This window comes from Alternaria arbusti (assembly GCF_024043155.1).
Source record: "Alternaria arbusti strain BMP 1465 chromosome Unknown scaffold_2, whole genome shotgun sequence".
Lineage (NCBI taxonomy): Eukaryota > Fungi > Ascomycota > Dothideomycetes > Pleosporales > Pleosporaceae > Alternaria > Alternaria arbusti.
Window position 1 is genome coordinate 1,154,323 of NW_026249942.1, and position 15,882 is coordinate 1,170,204.

At 52.9% G+C, this 15,882-nt stretch overlaps 6 protein-coding genes across 6 annotated transcripts; 4 read left to right on the forward strand and 2 right to left on the reverse strand.

Annotated features, from left to right (window-relative positions):
* Positions 1-658: 658 nt before the first annotated feature.
* J4E86_001963 (uncharacterized protein) lies at positions 659-1,417 on the reverse strand (the record flags this gene model as incomplete). The annotated part of the gene is made up of 1 exon (XM_051442526.1): positions 659-1,417. One exon carries the CDS (start codon positions 1,415-1,417, stop codon positions 659-661), a length of 759 nt encoding a protein of 252 aa, XP_051306114.1.
* A 1,808-nt stretch (positions 1,418-3,225) lies between these two features.
* On the forward strand, positions 3,226-4,206 carry J4E86_001964 (uncharacterized protein; the record flags this gene model as incomplete). The annotated part of the gene is made up of 1 exon (XM_051442527.1): positions 3,226-4,206. The coding sequence occupies one exon, from the start codon at positions 3,226-3,228 to the stop codon at positions 4,204-4,206; it is 981 nt and encodes a 326-aa protein (XP_051306115.1).
* A 1,649-nt stretch (positions 4,207-5,855) lies between these two features.
* Positions 5,856-6,796, forward strand: J4E86_001965 (uncharacterized protein; the record flags this gene model as incomplete). Its single annotated transcript, XM_051442528.1, has 2 exons — positions 5,856-6,530; positions 6,587-6,796. 2 exons carry the CDS (start codon positions 5,856-5,858, stop codon positions 6,794-6,796), a joined length of 885 nt encoding a protein of 294 aa, XP_051306116.1.
* A 658-nt stretch (positions 6,797-7,454) lies between these two features.
* On the forward strand, positions 7,455-8,530 carry J4E86_001966 (uncharacterized protein; the record flags this gene model as incomplete). The annotated part of the gene is made up of 3 exons (XM_051442529.1): positions 7,455-7,459; positions 7,506-7,630; positions 7,683-8,530. The coding sequence occupies 3 exons, from the start codon at positions 7,455-7,457 to the stop codon at positions 8,528-8,530; spliced, it is 978 nt and encodes a 325-aa protein (XP_051306117.1).
* Positions 8,531-9,859: 1,329 nt separating this feature from the next.
* On the forward strand, positions 9,860-10,932 carry J4E86_001967 (uncharacterized protein; the record flags this gene model as incomplete). Its single annotated transcript, XM_051442530.1, has 3 exons — positions 9,860-9,864; positions 9,914-10,020; positions 10,070-10,932. 3 exons carry the CDS (start codon positions 9,860-9,862, stop codon positions 10,930-10,932), a joined length of 975 nt encoding a protein of 324 aa, XP_051306118.1.
* Positions 10,933-11,731: 799 nt separating this feature from the next.
* J4E86_001968 (uncharacterized protein) lies at positions 11,732-13,417 on the reverse strand (the record flags this gene model as incomplete). Its single annotated transcript, XM_051442531.1, has 3 exons — positions 11,732-12,876; positions 12,926-13,207; positions 13,258-13,417. The coding sequence occupies 3 exons, from the start codon at positions 13,415-13,417 to the stop codon at positions 11,732-11,734; spliced, it is 1,587 nt and encodes a 528-aa protein (XP_051306119.1).
* Positions 13,418-15,882: the final 2,465 nt, after the last annotated feature.

Here is a 15,882-nt window from a genome sequence, read left to right on the forward strand (position 1 = left end):
TGTATCTACCTCAGTACTGACATGGTTGTTAGGAAGCGCTACATTTCTGGGCCTCGGCGCCTTCACGTACGTCTCGGGCCATTCACAGATCAAAGCCAACGAAGCCGCGATACGAGCCAGCAAAAGCATGTTCGGAATGCGGAGTAGGGGAATGGCAATAACAGGAACAAGCGCCGTCATGGTGGGCCTGGGGTTATATCGGTGGTTTGCATAATGGGAGGGATACAAGGAGACGCTTGAAGGTCACAAGCCTGGAACGTATACCTAGGTATTGTAGGTGGAAAGACTTGAGTACAAACTTGGGCATGCATCGGCGTTTGGGAATCACATCTTCACGAACGAGATGAGTCACTGCATATGGCATGCAACAGTTGAGGACATGTAATGATGGTATTAACACCCTCCAAAAAAAAAACCGCTATCTACTTCCACCCCCGAATAATGTCCCACTCCGTAGAAAATGCGAAAAGGTATATAGCCTCCGAAATCAATAACACCACAGAATGCGTCTAGTAAGCCTCCCCCAATGCGTATGAAAAATGATCCACTAGCCCTGTGCGCCGTCTGGGTATGATGCAAGTAGTCGTGATTCGTCGAACAGTCGTTCGTGTCATTGCCTGGAGTTCGATGACAGGCCCTCAGGCTTCGAGCTGCGGTGCTATGACATGCGTCCGCGCTTGGATCCTCCGCCGGATGAGCCGTCTCGCCGGTCGTTGAAGCCATCGACATTGAAGAAGTCGTTCATGAGTCGTCTCTTCTGCCCTGCACCGTTGCCTAGTTGGAAGAGGTTCTGGGCGGCGGATCGTTGGAGGTTTCGGGTAGACGAGCGGTTTGTGGGGCGGCGAGAAGCAGGGAAAGCGCGGCGGGCAGCAGCTGACATGTCGGCGGCAGCGGTCTCGTTTGGCGATTCAGACGGGAGAGCTTGGGCTGCAGAGAACTCGAAGATGTGGTGTAGTGGCGACATGTCGGCCTCGGTCGTAGAAGCTTCCATCTGGAGGGGCGGCGCAGAGTCAGAGCGTGTGTCCGTAATCGTTGTGGGTGCCAGCGTGCGTGAGTCGTCTATGCCGTGGGTTCGGTCCATGATGGGTGATGAGCTTCTGGCGCGGTTGTGGTCGAGGTATTCGTCGTCGCTGTCGCTGCTCGTCTGCTTGGGCAAGCTCCCGTCTAGTCGTTCCGTGGCCCACTGCCGTATTCGCCAGCCCTCGCCGTCGCCCACACCAATATTTTCCTTGTCCAGGAAGGTGAGCAGCTCATCGAGAGCCTCCTGGTAGCCGTCGGTACGGGCCCTGTCGATGTCGGCAAGCGCGGACTTGTACAGGTGCGTCACGTTGAGGGCAGCGGTGCGGAAGGACTGGTGCACGTCGTGCTGCCCTCTTGTCTTGGGCAGCGACTTGTTGAGGCTGCGCATCGAGTCCATGGTGGTTGTCTGAGCTGTTGGCGGCAGGTGCGGTCCTGTCAAATCTTTGTCGGGCTCCACTGCGTTGTGGCCGGTGTTCGGCACCCGTGGGCGATGCAACCGTGATGGGGAGCGAAGTGGAAGAAAAAAAGTAGATGAAGCCGATAAGGTGAACGACAGTGCTGTTCACTCGGAAGAAGCGTGGCTTCTCGTCGCTCGCTGGGTTGAGGTCGTGCGCTGCTCCTGGACTCGCGGGGTTGACGCTATCACGGGCTCTTAGCTCCGGGCTAGGCCCTGACAGCATGTGCCACCCTTCACCCGTCCCCATCAACATCCTTGATTCACAGCCCCAGCTTCCAGTCAGCATGCCATCATGACTTCGCACTTAGAGCAACTTCCTGTCGAGCTGTTCGAGCTCGTTGCTGCCACTCTTAACCTCTCGTCTCATAAAAGCCTTCGTCTTGCATCCAAGAGATGTCGCTTCCTCACCCATTCTGTATTTGTAGAACGCGCTTTCTCCCGGCTAAAGACTACTCTTGGACCACCCTCTCTCAACCGTCTCATCAACGTTGCGCAGTCGCCTCATTTCCGTGGTTCTGTCAAAGTCCTACAGATCCAGCTCCTGACATCAGCGGAGTATAGTGTCCTCGCTGCTATTAGCCGTGTCGGCAGGTTTCCGCCACCCAAACGATTTCCCAGGGTATCTGGCATCCAAGACAAAGATATCAAGGACGAAGCACCCACATTCACGTATGTCGTGGAAAGCGAGTATCCAACCCGCTTGTACGATGGCCTTGTTCGAGCATTGCGAGGCTTCACCAACCTGACGGCCGTTCACTTCCATCCGAGGGGATCCCAGCTCGCGGAATCCAGCAGTCTTCTTTCCGCAACTGATCGCCTATTTCGTAGTAGATGCTTTCAGGTTGTCGTGGACGCCATCGTTAACAGCGAGGTCCGTCTGAACGAGTTTCGTATGGCCAAGTGCAAGCGTGGGACTGCGCTGCATAAGGAGGCTATCCTACCATTCTCAGCCCTCCAAATACCTACGCAATCTCTGAGGACACTACACTATCGCTTCTCGCACCTCAAAGTTCTCACTCTCTCTGCCTTGTCTAGAAACGATGACCTCTCTCGCACACCTGGTTGGCAGAATGGGGTCGGAAATATCATTGCCACTGCACCAAAGTTGAAAAGCTTCACGATGAGTCTCGATCGGACTAACTATGCCGCAGCCATCGTTCACCACATGGTTGCTTCTTGCGCTTGCCTTAAGCTAGAAGTACTCCAGCTCATGTTTTGCGCATTGCAGGGAAACGACCTAGTCGCTATTATTAGGAGTCAGTCTACGACATTGCGACGAGCTGTATTCTCTGACCTTCGCCTTGTGACTGGCATTTGGTCGTCAGTATTACACGCTCTAAAGGAATGTGGGAATCTCGAACATCTGCGCTTCAGCTCGCACTCGGGGGCAGAGCATCCAGTTCGACGTCTGGACGTGGCCCGAGGACATCGTACAATGACCGATATGGTGGATGAGTTCATCGCGGTCTTCGATACTACAGCAGGTGCTTCTAACTCACAAGAAAGTGGCTTCGTTGACCCTCATCATCACGCTGGTCTGTCATTGGCCAGAGCCAGTACCACAGTACCAAGTGAATGAGAGACTCACCCACGGTTACCAAACTACACCACTCTGCTCTTGCGTTGTCGTTAATCAACGCCCATTCGGCTCACTACTATCACAGTCCATCTGAGTGATATTCTGGTTTCCACCCACCTCGACGCAACACGACTTGATACACTCCTCAACCGTATCGGTCACGCTGAAAATGACACCGATGTCCCGACTCTCGAAGGCGGACGTCCGCCTATTTTTGCGACAGCTCCAGGCCAATTCTGCCGACGTGACCAAGTGGGAACCCATGATGCGCCTTTCCCTGCTGCGCGGTGGGCTCATTGATTTTACAATGTATGGCCGCCGTGTAGCATCAGCGCCTCGTCTTGCTTTGATGGCTGTATCTCAGAGCGCTCTTGCATCCCTCGCCAAGCATCCTTGCGCACCAGCAATCAACTTCACCTTCGACGTACCCGCTGTACAGCTGCGAGGTGGAAATGGCCAGGCAAAACTCGTCTCCGGGAAGGGCAAGATGCGCGAAGCTCAGATCAAGATCCATGAAGCTGCTCTTATTGCGATCTCACAGTGGCTTACCGCCCTGTGCACACCCGCACTGATGCCTCTTGCCGGAGCAAGCTTCTCGATCGAGACGTGCATCCGCTTCATCTGCGTTCACACTCTACACGCGCCAGAGTGTGTTCAGCACCTGACTGACAAGTTCATTACAAACGTCGGTAAGCTTGCGCTGAGCTCGCAGCAGGTTACAGAGCTTGTCAGGTCGTGCCGCGGTGACAACGACCAATTGCTCATGGGGCTTGCGGAGAAGTTGATTGGGAAGAAGCTCGACGGCCAGCTCGCTCCTAAGCAACTGAGCATGTTCTTGTGCAAGGCAGGCAACGAATTACTGAAGAAGAAGGTCGAGACCCTGGAGAAAGAGATGGGCCTCACGACTGAAGGGACGGATTCGAAGGCGGCATTGCAGTCCTGGACTGAGGGGTTTCCTCCCTCATCCCCCACAGCGGCAATCCGTTCCGCAGGTCGGATTCATGAGATCAAAAACCATGAGATCATCGAGATCGACACAGACATAATGGAAGTGGATGCAGACGGGTGGCAAGTACCCCCTCGTGCGAAAGAGGAAGCGGCAGCGTCGAAGAGGCAAAAATTGACGCACAACAAGGATGGTAAGAAGTAAGGAATGGTCAAGCTGGAGAGGGATTGACCGGTTCGAGCTGAAGGCGCTGTGGGCTGTGACCTGGACATCCGAGTCGATCTCTGATCGTCGACCGGGAGTACTATACAGGTCTAGTACGATGCGTTGATGCCAGTCTCTAATGATGGGCTGCCTGTAAAGATTCTACGTGTACGAAGGAAATTCTGCTCTTCAAACTGAAATGGAAACAATACTACCATCTGCTGATATGTTTACGGGGCTAGACTATTGTGCATCGCCTGAGAAGCTTATACGGGTGATAACTAATACATCCTAACTCATTTCGCCTCCGCTCGTTCGTGAACGACCTAGATACCGGTCAGTCCCCACCGACTAAGATGATGGCCGTGATTCGGCACACACCACCGAGCGAGATGTCTACACGAACATGCAGTTGCTCCACAACGCTACCGCCACCACGAAAGCTTGATCTCACATCGATCTGCGTCGCTTCAACCATTCCGACATCTAGCGACAACCTGCATGAATCGGAGCTCTAATGAGTGGGTAGTGGGGTAGCGCTGACCGGAACACCAAGGTTTTGCCGGCAGGACGCCTCGCTCTCGCCTGCGTCTGCGCAGGTAGCACAGTACCGAATACTTGGGAATAGATCACTCTACTCCAGGGTCTGGCTGAATCTGTGTATGAAGGAGCAGGGCCTGCATGAGATGGAATCGGGATGGAATCGCTGGTAGAACCCAATCTAATTATGGAACCGTCTAGTAGCGCGCTGCGGGCGAGCCCTGACGTCTTGTCAAACTATCGCGAAATGTCTCGCCGTGTCAGCAACAACCCTCAGACCTGACAGTACGCACTCAGAATCTCATCGTGCCCAAACGAGACGACGAAAAAACCAATTCGGCTCTCCATGCTGAGGTCCGAGCAGACTGTGCGACGAATGCACTGCTTCTGGAAACATTCTGTGGATCACCCTTATGCCGATGCTGTCGATCTCACGTCGGGGATTTTGAGCACCGACAACAACACAGCAACGCGCCAAGATCAACATTCCATGACCGCGAAACCCTGAAACCACTTGTCAGCGCCAGCGCTGAAGATACGTCTATCACACCTGTCAGGGTCCGGGCCTTGCTGTAGCTCGACATTAGTAACTGGGAACGTGTTCCGGTGCGCGATACTAGGCAGGAAGTCGCATGTAGCGCGAGGTCGCCAACGGCTTACACGACCCCCATCCACCAATGCCATGGACCGGAATCGTCAGATCTTAGAAGTGGGTACGGCTCGAATCGGTCAGAATGGATACAAGAGATGCAGAGGGTGAGGAACTGTAGATTGCCGGTGGGTAAGATCGCTGTTTAGTGTTTATCGAATTTCCTACAGTTTTGCGCGGATGCGTCGGTACGGCTGTCATCACCATCGGTCTAATTTTGATCGCGACCCATCTAACGGTCAGCCGTTGAGAGCGGCGAACGTTGGTGTTTGGGTATATATTTCTTTGGAGTTTCTCGAGTTTGGTTTCGTCAGGCTCAACAGTTCAGCACGGTTTCTTCTTTGTTTCTTCTTCCAAATTCGATAGCCTTACCTTCGTATACTGGTATCATTACGATCGTTGAAGTCGAATCTTTGAGCAACACAACACTATCTCCAAGGACCTTCGCTACTTCTCCAATATGCGTTACTCCGCCATCACCCTCGTTGCCCTTACGGCGACATCAACTTCGGCCTTCTCCCTATGGCCTCGCCAAAGCTCTAGCTGTCCTTCCGTCTGGTCTGATGTCGCCACCGAGCTTCAAGCCGACTTCGCTGGCTGTGGTGCGGATGCTCACCAAGCCCTCCGTGCCCCCTTCCACGACTGCATCAACAATGGCTGTGACGGCAGTCTCGTTCTCACAGACGAGTGTGGAAGATCAGAGAACGCCGGTCTCTCCGCTATCTGCACGAAACTCAAGGACTGGAGCGACAAGTACCAAGTCAGCGCCGCAGACATGATCCAATTCGCCGGCGCACAAGCAATCGCAGCGTGCCCGCTCGGCCCCAGAGTGCAAGCACTGGTTGGCCGTAAGGACAGCTCAAACGCCGCGCCTGTCGGAAGTGTACCTAGCAGCCGTGGCACCCTCGAAAGCATCTTGGGCGCCTTCGCTGCGAAGGGCTTCTCATCCGATGATGTCGTTGCCCTCATGGGTGCACACAGTGTAGCAGTCCAGTTCCACGACGACCCATCACAAGCCGGAAAGGGTCTTGACTCGACACCTTTCCGATACGACAACACTTTCTACCAAGAGACCAAGGACCGCAAGGCCCCATACAGTCTCCAAAGCGATCTTCTCATGTCAAACTCTTCACAGGTATGTGTTCACCGTCTTGATTCTCTCACCTGATCCGTCGCTAACTATCTTTGCAGACAGCAACCACATGGTCCAACTTTGCCGAAGACGCAAACAGCTGGTCTACCGCTTTCACGAGCGCATGGGACCGATTCGCAGTCATCGGAAGCGACGCCAGCAAGCTCCAAGATTGCTCGAGCTTGGTCCCCAATGGCTTTGTGACCACGAAGAGGCAAGCGTTCAACATGGCGTTCACCAAGAAGATGAGCGCAAAGTTCAGGTTGTAGGACAGAAAACAGCACATTTTGCCCAGTCTGGATACTAATAGCGATGGCATGGCGTTTGGGTATTAGACCATGGTGGTTCTGGGGTGGCTTTACTGTGCTTTCAAGATACTCCGCAATACGTTGCACGTTAATGTTTACTTTCATTAATGTATTACATCAATCTCATCTTACTCTTGCCGTTATCATCCTCGGCATGTGCGCGCTGATCTCGTTCTGCAGTCAATATGGACCCTACAAGAGAAAGACCGATTCGAGTAGATGAGAAAACGATCTTGAACTCGCGGGTAAAAGGAGGCGGTGTGGCAGTGTGCTGCCTACGAACGACGCTACCTCAAACTATAGACGGTTCCTCGAAGACACGTCTAGAACTTTTCACAAGACGGACGCTAGACGATATGACTCTCCAGCCTAGCCTCTGAACCTGGAGACTTTGATGAGGACTCTGAGGTCATTTTCCGATTGCGTCACAATGCAGGTTCATCTTCACCATCATCCTCGTACAATTTCTCACCATCACCACTCACTTTCATCGTATCACGCAGGCGACGCATACAGGCGCCTTGGAGCTTATGGCATTAGTTCCGCCGGATCCTAACTTGCTCCACTACACCACTACACCATCAACCCCCGCGAGTGGCACATCTCGACGCGAGTGAACATGGCGTAAGTACTCAGCAACCCTACTACCACTCTTGTGCTAACTTGTCAGTGGAAGAAAGCGAGCAATCGAGCCTGCCGTTGATGGCGGGCCTGCTGCTGCGACAAGCACCCGCCGCAAGCGCGCTCGCAAAGAGGTGATCAACGACAAGTCTCTGCTGCTGAAGCTCCCTGGAGGTGAGTGACATCATCAAAGGAACCATTAGAGTCTAGCTAACTGGATGAGCAGAGTTGAGAAACCGCATCTACGAGTTCATCATGGAAGACGTGAAAGAGTACAAGAAGGGCAAGACTTCAAAAGCACCGAAACGTGAAGGAGCTGGGTATCGGAACTTCCGCAATGATGAACCCATCCACATCAAGTACACTTCCATCAAATCTCGCAAGCGCTACAAGAGCGTCAAGCAATGGATAGCCGCCCACGAACGTCGTCCTTACTTCGGTTTGACCCAGGCCTGTCGTATGCTGCGCGAAGAATTCCGGCCCATCTACATGAGTGAAGTTGGGTTCTGTATTGATCTGCATGCTGGCCAGTACCTCGCCGCTTTTGGATCCAACGAAGAAGAACAGAGCATCGGTCAGTCTGTTGCGAACATCATGCAAGTCCCACTCTCGGACGATGGAGCGGACCTGCTTCCTTTCTTGGAGAGGCTCCGTGAACTGAAGCAACCGCGACTGGACAACTCCCGCGTAACATACGGTGGACAGCGACACTGGAACCGAGACATTCTGTTAGCTATACTTTGTTGCGAGTTTCAGAAGGATACAGGTGGTCTTGCCAAAGCCAAAACTGGCATCATCAAAGTTACTGTCGTCAATAGTATGGGAGCAGAACATTACCTACGATCGCACGACATTCCGATGCTGGTGCTGGATCTGGATGCAAAGTTCTTCCCGTCGCAGAACCTACATGTCATGGAAGCTCACATGAGTATGTTGCTCTATCGCTTCGAACTGCAAGAGCTCAACGGCATGTTGACACGGTTTCGTTGTGGGGGTGAGAGCTTCACTTTTTGCTCTCATGCGGCTGGTTGGTACGGAGACTACCCAACGCAAGTCGTGCTAGTTCGTAACTGAGGTCTTGGGATGCATCTGCAAGACAAGGGAGGCGGGTGTCGAGATCCGAAGGTTATCTGTGGTAGCCCAAGATTTGAATCAGTCTCGTGCAGTCTCAGAAGCCGCAATCCTTCGATTGGCTCCGATTCTATAGTGTAGTAATGCACGTATGGCCCTGGAGATGTACAGGATCGTGATGGTCAATGCATAGAAATGCTCAGTACAGTGAATACGCCCACATGATGTCACGTCGGTCGCAACGTTATGCTTCGAGGGACCTGGAACATACCATGATAGTATGGTGGTCTCGACGATACATGTTGGAAGTAGCTTCCTTACTGATTCCGCTGACGTCAAGCGCGAAAATCTGGGCGAAAAGGCCTTCGGCTGCCAACCTCAAAGGGAAGCTGCGAACGTCATCCACCCTTGTAACAACAGTGCCACGCCCACCCTCCAAAGAAACAAGCTCTACCTACACACCAACACCATGACCTCGCCTCCGTCCTTGACGTCTCCACCCAATATTCGCAGATCGCGCGAAAGCGACCTCATTCACGAAAATGACACGTCGTTCTCAACTATCGCGTTCTTGCCTACAAGCTTTTGTCTGCTCTTTCCGAGAATGCCAAAAACCATTGCTGGAGATCACGGCGGGGTTTCATTCTACGTTCGCACCTATGACATACATGGTTTACTGGTACAACCCTCCCAACATCTAGATACCCGTCATCATTATCAGGGGACCAGGCGCGCATGCTATGGCAGCACTTCTTGCTGTATTCTCCACGCAAGATTATGCTCAAACAAACAAGGTTAGTAATCTGTCTAGCGAAACTCACAGTTCAGTTAAACCTGCAGTTTGTACGAAACCTAACAGAGACGGAGCGATACATTGACATGAGAGATGTCGTCTTGAATATGGGATGGAATCGGTTTACTGCTCGTAATCCGAATACACCGGTGGTAAATACGAACCCTCCAGGAGATTTGGGGAGAGATTTACGGAAAGAGGGCTCGTCTAAAGGCTTGTGGGGCTGGAAGTATCAAAACTTAGCTACGTCACTGGGAGTACCGCACGCTTACCGCCCAAAAGATGAGCCCGGTGTCGCATCGGGTAATCGGTTCACCAGACCGGTTTGTAACATCAGCAGTACCATATAAATCTTCTCTCACCTTTACTATCCATGGATCACCTTGACCTTCAATCCGACTATACGCACGTGCCACACCGACTAGTAACAACCGTATAAGCGAGGAGAAGTCGATTAATATAAGCTGCTATTGCTGCAACCTCCACCACGATACGATCAACCTTTCCAAGTTTGAACGAGAAGTCGCAACCCAAGAGCCATGGCGTAAGCGTCCACTATCCGTTCAACAGCTTCAAGACTAACCGCTTAACAGATCAAAGCGGCAAGGCAACGCACTTCTTGATCTCAAGGGCCCCCCTCCTAAGCGGGCTCGTAAGAACGTTGTCAACAACAAGTCTCCACTTCTCAATCTACCTGGAGGTACGAAGTTCTTGATTTCGAGAGATGGAGGTACTAACCATTCGAATAGAGATCAGAAATCGTATCTACGAATTCGCCCTAGCGGACACAATGCAACAACTTGATGGTGGTCGGATCCGTCTAAGATACGAGTTACTCAAGCTCATTCACATTGACATGCAGCACACCATCATGGACCGTTGCCCGACGACTGAGGAACTCAAGAGCTGGCAGGTCAAGTCAGATGAATACCGGATAGCAGAGCATGGAAAGCGCAAATACTGGGGTCTTGTCCAGACTTGTCAATTATTGCGTCAGGAGTTTCGCCCTCTACAACATAGAACTCTACCTTTCACCATCTCAGCGCAGTATCTTGATCGATACCTTTGCGATTTTGGCACAACAGAGGATGCATTGGCTCTTGGAAAGTCGCTCAAGGCTATCGTCAAGCGACCCCTCATTTCGGATGTGGGGTTGGATATCCTGCCGCTGCTGAGAAAGCTTTCCAAGCAACGGGGGTCGCTTCCTTGGCTTACTGAGCCTTACCTTGGAAACGAAAGCCGTTGGAATACTAGCGACCTGCTCACTGCTTTGGTGAAAAGTTGGGCCAAACCGCCAAAGGGTCTCGAGGCCGTTGAGCGTGACATTGCCTCTGTCACTCTGACAATGGGCAATGTCCACGACACCCCCGGCGCTCGTAACCGGCCATCTCTGATCATTGGACTACGCTGCGCCTGTTTCATCGATCTCACGCCTGATGAGAAAGCCGCAACCATGCTCGGGTTTATCAAGGCGACCGGGCTGGAGAGATTTCGTCACTTCATCACGGAGTTCCGCTGTTGTGGAAGGCGCTACACATGGCAAACGCCTGGAGGTCAGTCCGGGGCAACCGAATCATCGATGCAGATCTCTGAAGTCCAAGACGAGGATTAGCGGTTGTCATTGAGGGATCGGAGTGGACTTCAAGCATGGGTTGGGGTCCTGGTCGATTGGTCGAGAAAAGATTGGCATTCACAGTTTTAGAGGGCGAAATAGCGGTATAGAATCAAAAGCAATGGTTTTTGTTACAACAGCTCCAACACCTTCTGGGTTACGACGCTTGTAATTGATCAAAATGCAAGAGAGATAAGATTGAGCGCATGCAAAACGCGGTATCTGCACGGCAACACCAATACGAGATCGACTGGTGTTGTGGTGATCGAGCAGCTCTAAGGCATACGATATCGCATGACTTGTCGCTCATCAACGTTTTATGGGGCAGATACCTCTACGGTATGCTACGGAACGCGTATCGCATTCTACAAATAACTCGGGTTTTTAGGATGCATAATCTTATAGACTGCCTATTTGTGCGTATTTCACATCATGTATACTGCAAACTCTAAGCTGCGACACGACGAGCTGTGGCCGCACCTAGTGGCATTAATCTCACGAAAGCGACTAGTCTCGAGTGGCGCATTATCGAGACCTGAGTCGTCTTCAAATTGGCCGCGGCAACCTGTAGAGGGGAATACACACAGCACAAGAGCATCAATGGATTGCATCGGTATGTATCCGATTCAATGGATAAACAGAACGGCCTGAAATTGACATGATGACAAAGTCTGCAGGGCAAAGTAATGATCGTGAAGAAGTAGAAGTATCATTCCAAAAACATCGCTACAAGAATCGAAGTTACCCATCTAGAGTAAGTATATATACAAGATGAACATCGCAAGAATTGCGAGATTGTCTACTGGAGAGCCTCAATCATGCGGCGGATCTTAGCAGCAGACTCGGTGCCAGCCTCCTGCTCAAGGAAAGCGATGAAGGTCTCGAGGGTGTAGGTCTTCTCACCAGCACCGGCTGAGGGTGCGGGTGCGGATGAAGCAGCAGGCTTGGTGGGCTCAACAGCCTCGGGTGCGACGGAGGTAGGCTCGGCCTCGATCGGAGCAGCAGGGGTGGGCTTAGCAGCTGAGGGCTTGGGAGCCTCAGGAGTAGGCTTGGGGGCAGCGCCGGTGGGCTTAGGGGCAACGGCAGTGGGCTTAGGGGCAGGAGCGGAGGGCATAGGACCCTTGGAAGGACCGGGCTTGTTGGCCTCAGGCTTGACGCACTGGGAGTAGTATGGGTTCCACTCCTTGCACTCAAGACCCTCAGCGCACTTGTTGTCACCCTTGAAGCCCTGGCCACCACACTGGTAGTACTCCTTGATGGGACCAGATGGCTCAGCGGTAGGAGTGGGGCGGACAGCGGTGAGCATGGTGGTAGGAGCAACGATAGCGCTGGAGACGGTGCCAGGAAGCATCGAAGAGGTGCTGTTGGCTACGGGGTAGGGGGCGACAACGCTGGAAACCTCAGGAGCAGCGGCAGAAGAAGCGGCAGCAGAGGTGGCGGCGGCAGAGGTAGCGGCAGCGGAGCTCTCAACGGCAGAAGAGACCTCGACTGGGGCAACCGAAGAAGGCTCAGCCTCGGCAGCAGCGCTGGTGGAAGCGGGAGCAGCAGTGGAAGAGGCGACAGCGGAGGCCGGGGTGGAGGCAGCAGGAGTCTCAGCACCGCCGGTAGCGGTAGCAGCAGGAGCACCAGCGAGCTCGCCGAATGTGAGAAGCTCGGGGGTAGCCTCAGTACCACCAGCGATGAGAGCAGGGCCAGGAGCGGGGTATGAGTCGAGATCGGCGTGGATGGAGAAACCAAGACCAGGACCAGTCTTGGAGTAGGCCTCTGGGAAGGTGACACCCTTGGGCTCGAGGGTTCCGCTACCGGTGACGGTAAGCTGGTAGCAGGTCATGTAATGCTGAGCACCACCAGCGGGGCCTGCAGCGTGAAGGGCGATAGCCTCAGCACGGAGGAGGTAGTCACCAGGAGCGATGTTCTTGGGGATGGTGAAGTCGAGCTTGCCGCCTATTGTATTGTTAGCCGTAGTATTCAGAGGACATGATACCGTACGTACAGTTGTAGTTGAGGTCCTTGGTGCCCCAGAAGTCGTTGTCGCCCTGAGTGGCATCTGGGTTCTTCGCCCAGGTGTTCTGGTAAACCTTGAAGAACTCGCTGGAACCATCGGCAGTGGCAGCATCCTCAACCTTGGACATGTATGCGAGGACGGGACCCCAGTGAGCACCACCAAGACCCTCCTCCTTGCAGTCACGGGTGTTGTGCTGGTGCATCTCGATAGTGACTGTGTCACCAGCCTCAAAGTCGCACTTTCCCTCAGCGGGAGCAGGGCTAACGTTGCCTAGATTGGTGTCAGCACAGATCCAAAGCGGGAACTTGAGGGGTACTAACATTGCAGCGCCGTGCTTGTGTAGTCCTCGACGGGGCTGTTGGAAGGTGGCAGCCTGGCACAGGTGCTCTCAAGATCCTTTCCGTTCTTCCAGAGTTGTTGGAAAGTGGCGTGGGCGTTGGCCAATGCCAGGATGGCGGGGAGGACAGCTACGGACTTCATAGTGTATATATTGATGCGAGTAGTGATGTTTGGAATGAGTGACGAGTCAAAAGTTGACAAAAGAGTGACTGAAAAGGCAAAAGAACGAATGAATGACGAAGTCCTGTAGTGAAAGAATGTCCAGCGCAGCTGCGTTACTGTTCCAAGTCTGGCGAGCTCGAAGACTTATATCCTCCACCGCAGGAGATGAGTCCAGCCGTGAAGCCGAGGAATATGTGGCACGCTGCATAGCTAGCCGTTTCGTTTACCACCGGTCCAATCTCGAACCTGACGCCGGGGCGCTATGTGTCTGCAGCCACACTCGGATAGATGAACGAAGGATGGATACCTAGGCCAAGAACAGAACTCTTGGGAACCAGAACCAGGTCCATGGGTCAAACGACGACTGACAGGTTTGACATGTGGAGCGCTGATTGGTGGAGATGCACTGTGCATGGAGTTCGAGCCGAGTAGAGCTTAGTGCTGTTTTGACATTGGACGAGGCGAGAATCCTTCACATTGCAGGGGCTCTGAGGCATCCTCTGTAAAGTGTTGGCGCCACTGTCCCGCGCAGCAGACTGCACATTGGTGTGGTTGTGAACGCATTGCAACTGCTCATTGCGATGGCTGGAGCGGAGCTTGCAGGAGATGGATCGCAACAACTTCTCGATCGCACTTGCTTTGGCACCTGCCTTGCTTCGGAGATGATGGTGCGATAGGGTATGGCTGCAGAATCTAATGATGGCATCCTCTGCAATCTCAAGAATCTGCAGCTTAAGATACAATGCGGGTCTGCCAACCCAGGGTCGAGGTATCAACAACGGCTCGAGTGTGGATATGAACATGTTCGTCGGAGAATGACAAGACGGCTAAATAGCCACAGGATAATACCCTGAGTCGACTTTTACGCCGTATGCGGATGGAGTCATGGAGAAATGCGCGCTCATGCTCACGTGCTTTGCGCGCGGCACGTTGAAACGTTGGGGTGGGGCGAGACGAAACACCAACTGCATGATCGCTGCTGGGGTCGCAAGTCGACGCCGTGAAGGATCGCGGTAAAGTGACCAAGTCTGAAGGATGAAATATCCAACGTTGAGGAGATGAAGGCGCGTATGTAAAGGCGGTGTTGGATCGTGGTTGCCAGGAAAGAGGCCGACAGGCTGGTACGCACCTAAGGATGGTGATGATGTCATCGCCAGCGCGCCGCATCGGCCAAAACTCACAATGCAACTCGTTCTTCGCCGTCTCATATCACAAAAAATTTGTCGCATAATACTCGCAGCCAAGGATCAAGCCTACAACAAGAGTTGGTCTCGGTTCCAACAGATGATCAGCATGGTCATTTGTTCCCAGTAGCAACGCTCCGCGAGACCTTCAATCAGCGACTATGGTTATCAACGTATTCGCAAGACGTTGCCTGTTCGTTCACTCAGAGCTTGAGCGTGTCTAGCTCATACTCTCAAACTCATCACTATCTCCCACATCTAGGATGAGATACGGGCTTGTGCACACAGCCGCCAAAGGCGTTATCCAAGGATGACAAGGTCTACCACAGCGACCCTGCTGGGGCATGCTCCTTGTAATGCTAAATAAATCTGTAGTCATATTGAATTCTTTTTCGCGATGCAGCAGCTTGATTTTAGCCTACAGAGGTTGGAGCCCTTAGCCGAAGATGCTGTGGCAGCGCTCTTACACCGGTGACAGAGGAATCAGGGGTTTCCCAATCTGGAAGACAAACGCAGTAGCGTTGCTATGATCACCAACTCAACCTTGGAACTCAGCGCCCACAAAGTTTTCTGGAAATCTCAGCGACGCGACCTCTTTCTCATCCCTCCCATTGTTTAATGGGCGCGACACACACACACCCTCCAATGACCCAAACACTCGGCATAGTCCTCGACCCGGACGCGATGGCGCGCGAGCTCCCCCAAACAGAGCGTGAGACTGACGCAGAATTCGGAAGACTTCTCGAAGAAGAAAGGCAGGCCATTGCCGACCACCAGCTCGCTTTGACCCAGAATTCGTGCTCAGCTCGACCTACGCTACGAACCTGTCCAACGATCGCTCTCTCGGTACCAATGAGCAGTGGGCTCGTGCAAAGGAGCTCTATGCCGAAATACACGCATACGAAATGGGTTCGCAAACGTCAAACGAGCCCGATGAGACAAGCGATACCGAAGAAGAAGGAGCTTACTACGACTCAGAACCATACCCGGAAGAGCCCCTCACTCTTTGCGAGGCGTGTCTCGACAAAATACCGACCATAGACACTCTGACGCTCGAATGCAAGCCTGTGGCTCATAGCTATTGTCGAATCTGTCTTCATAACTTCTTCATCAGGGCCCTCGAAGACGTCTCGATCTTTCCTCCTAAATGCTGCAATATTCCAATCCCACTGGACGTATGTCGTACCATGCTTCCGCGAGGATACGTCAAGAAGTTCGACCTCAAGGTGGAGGAGCTCGCGACACCCAATCCGACATATT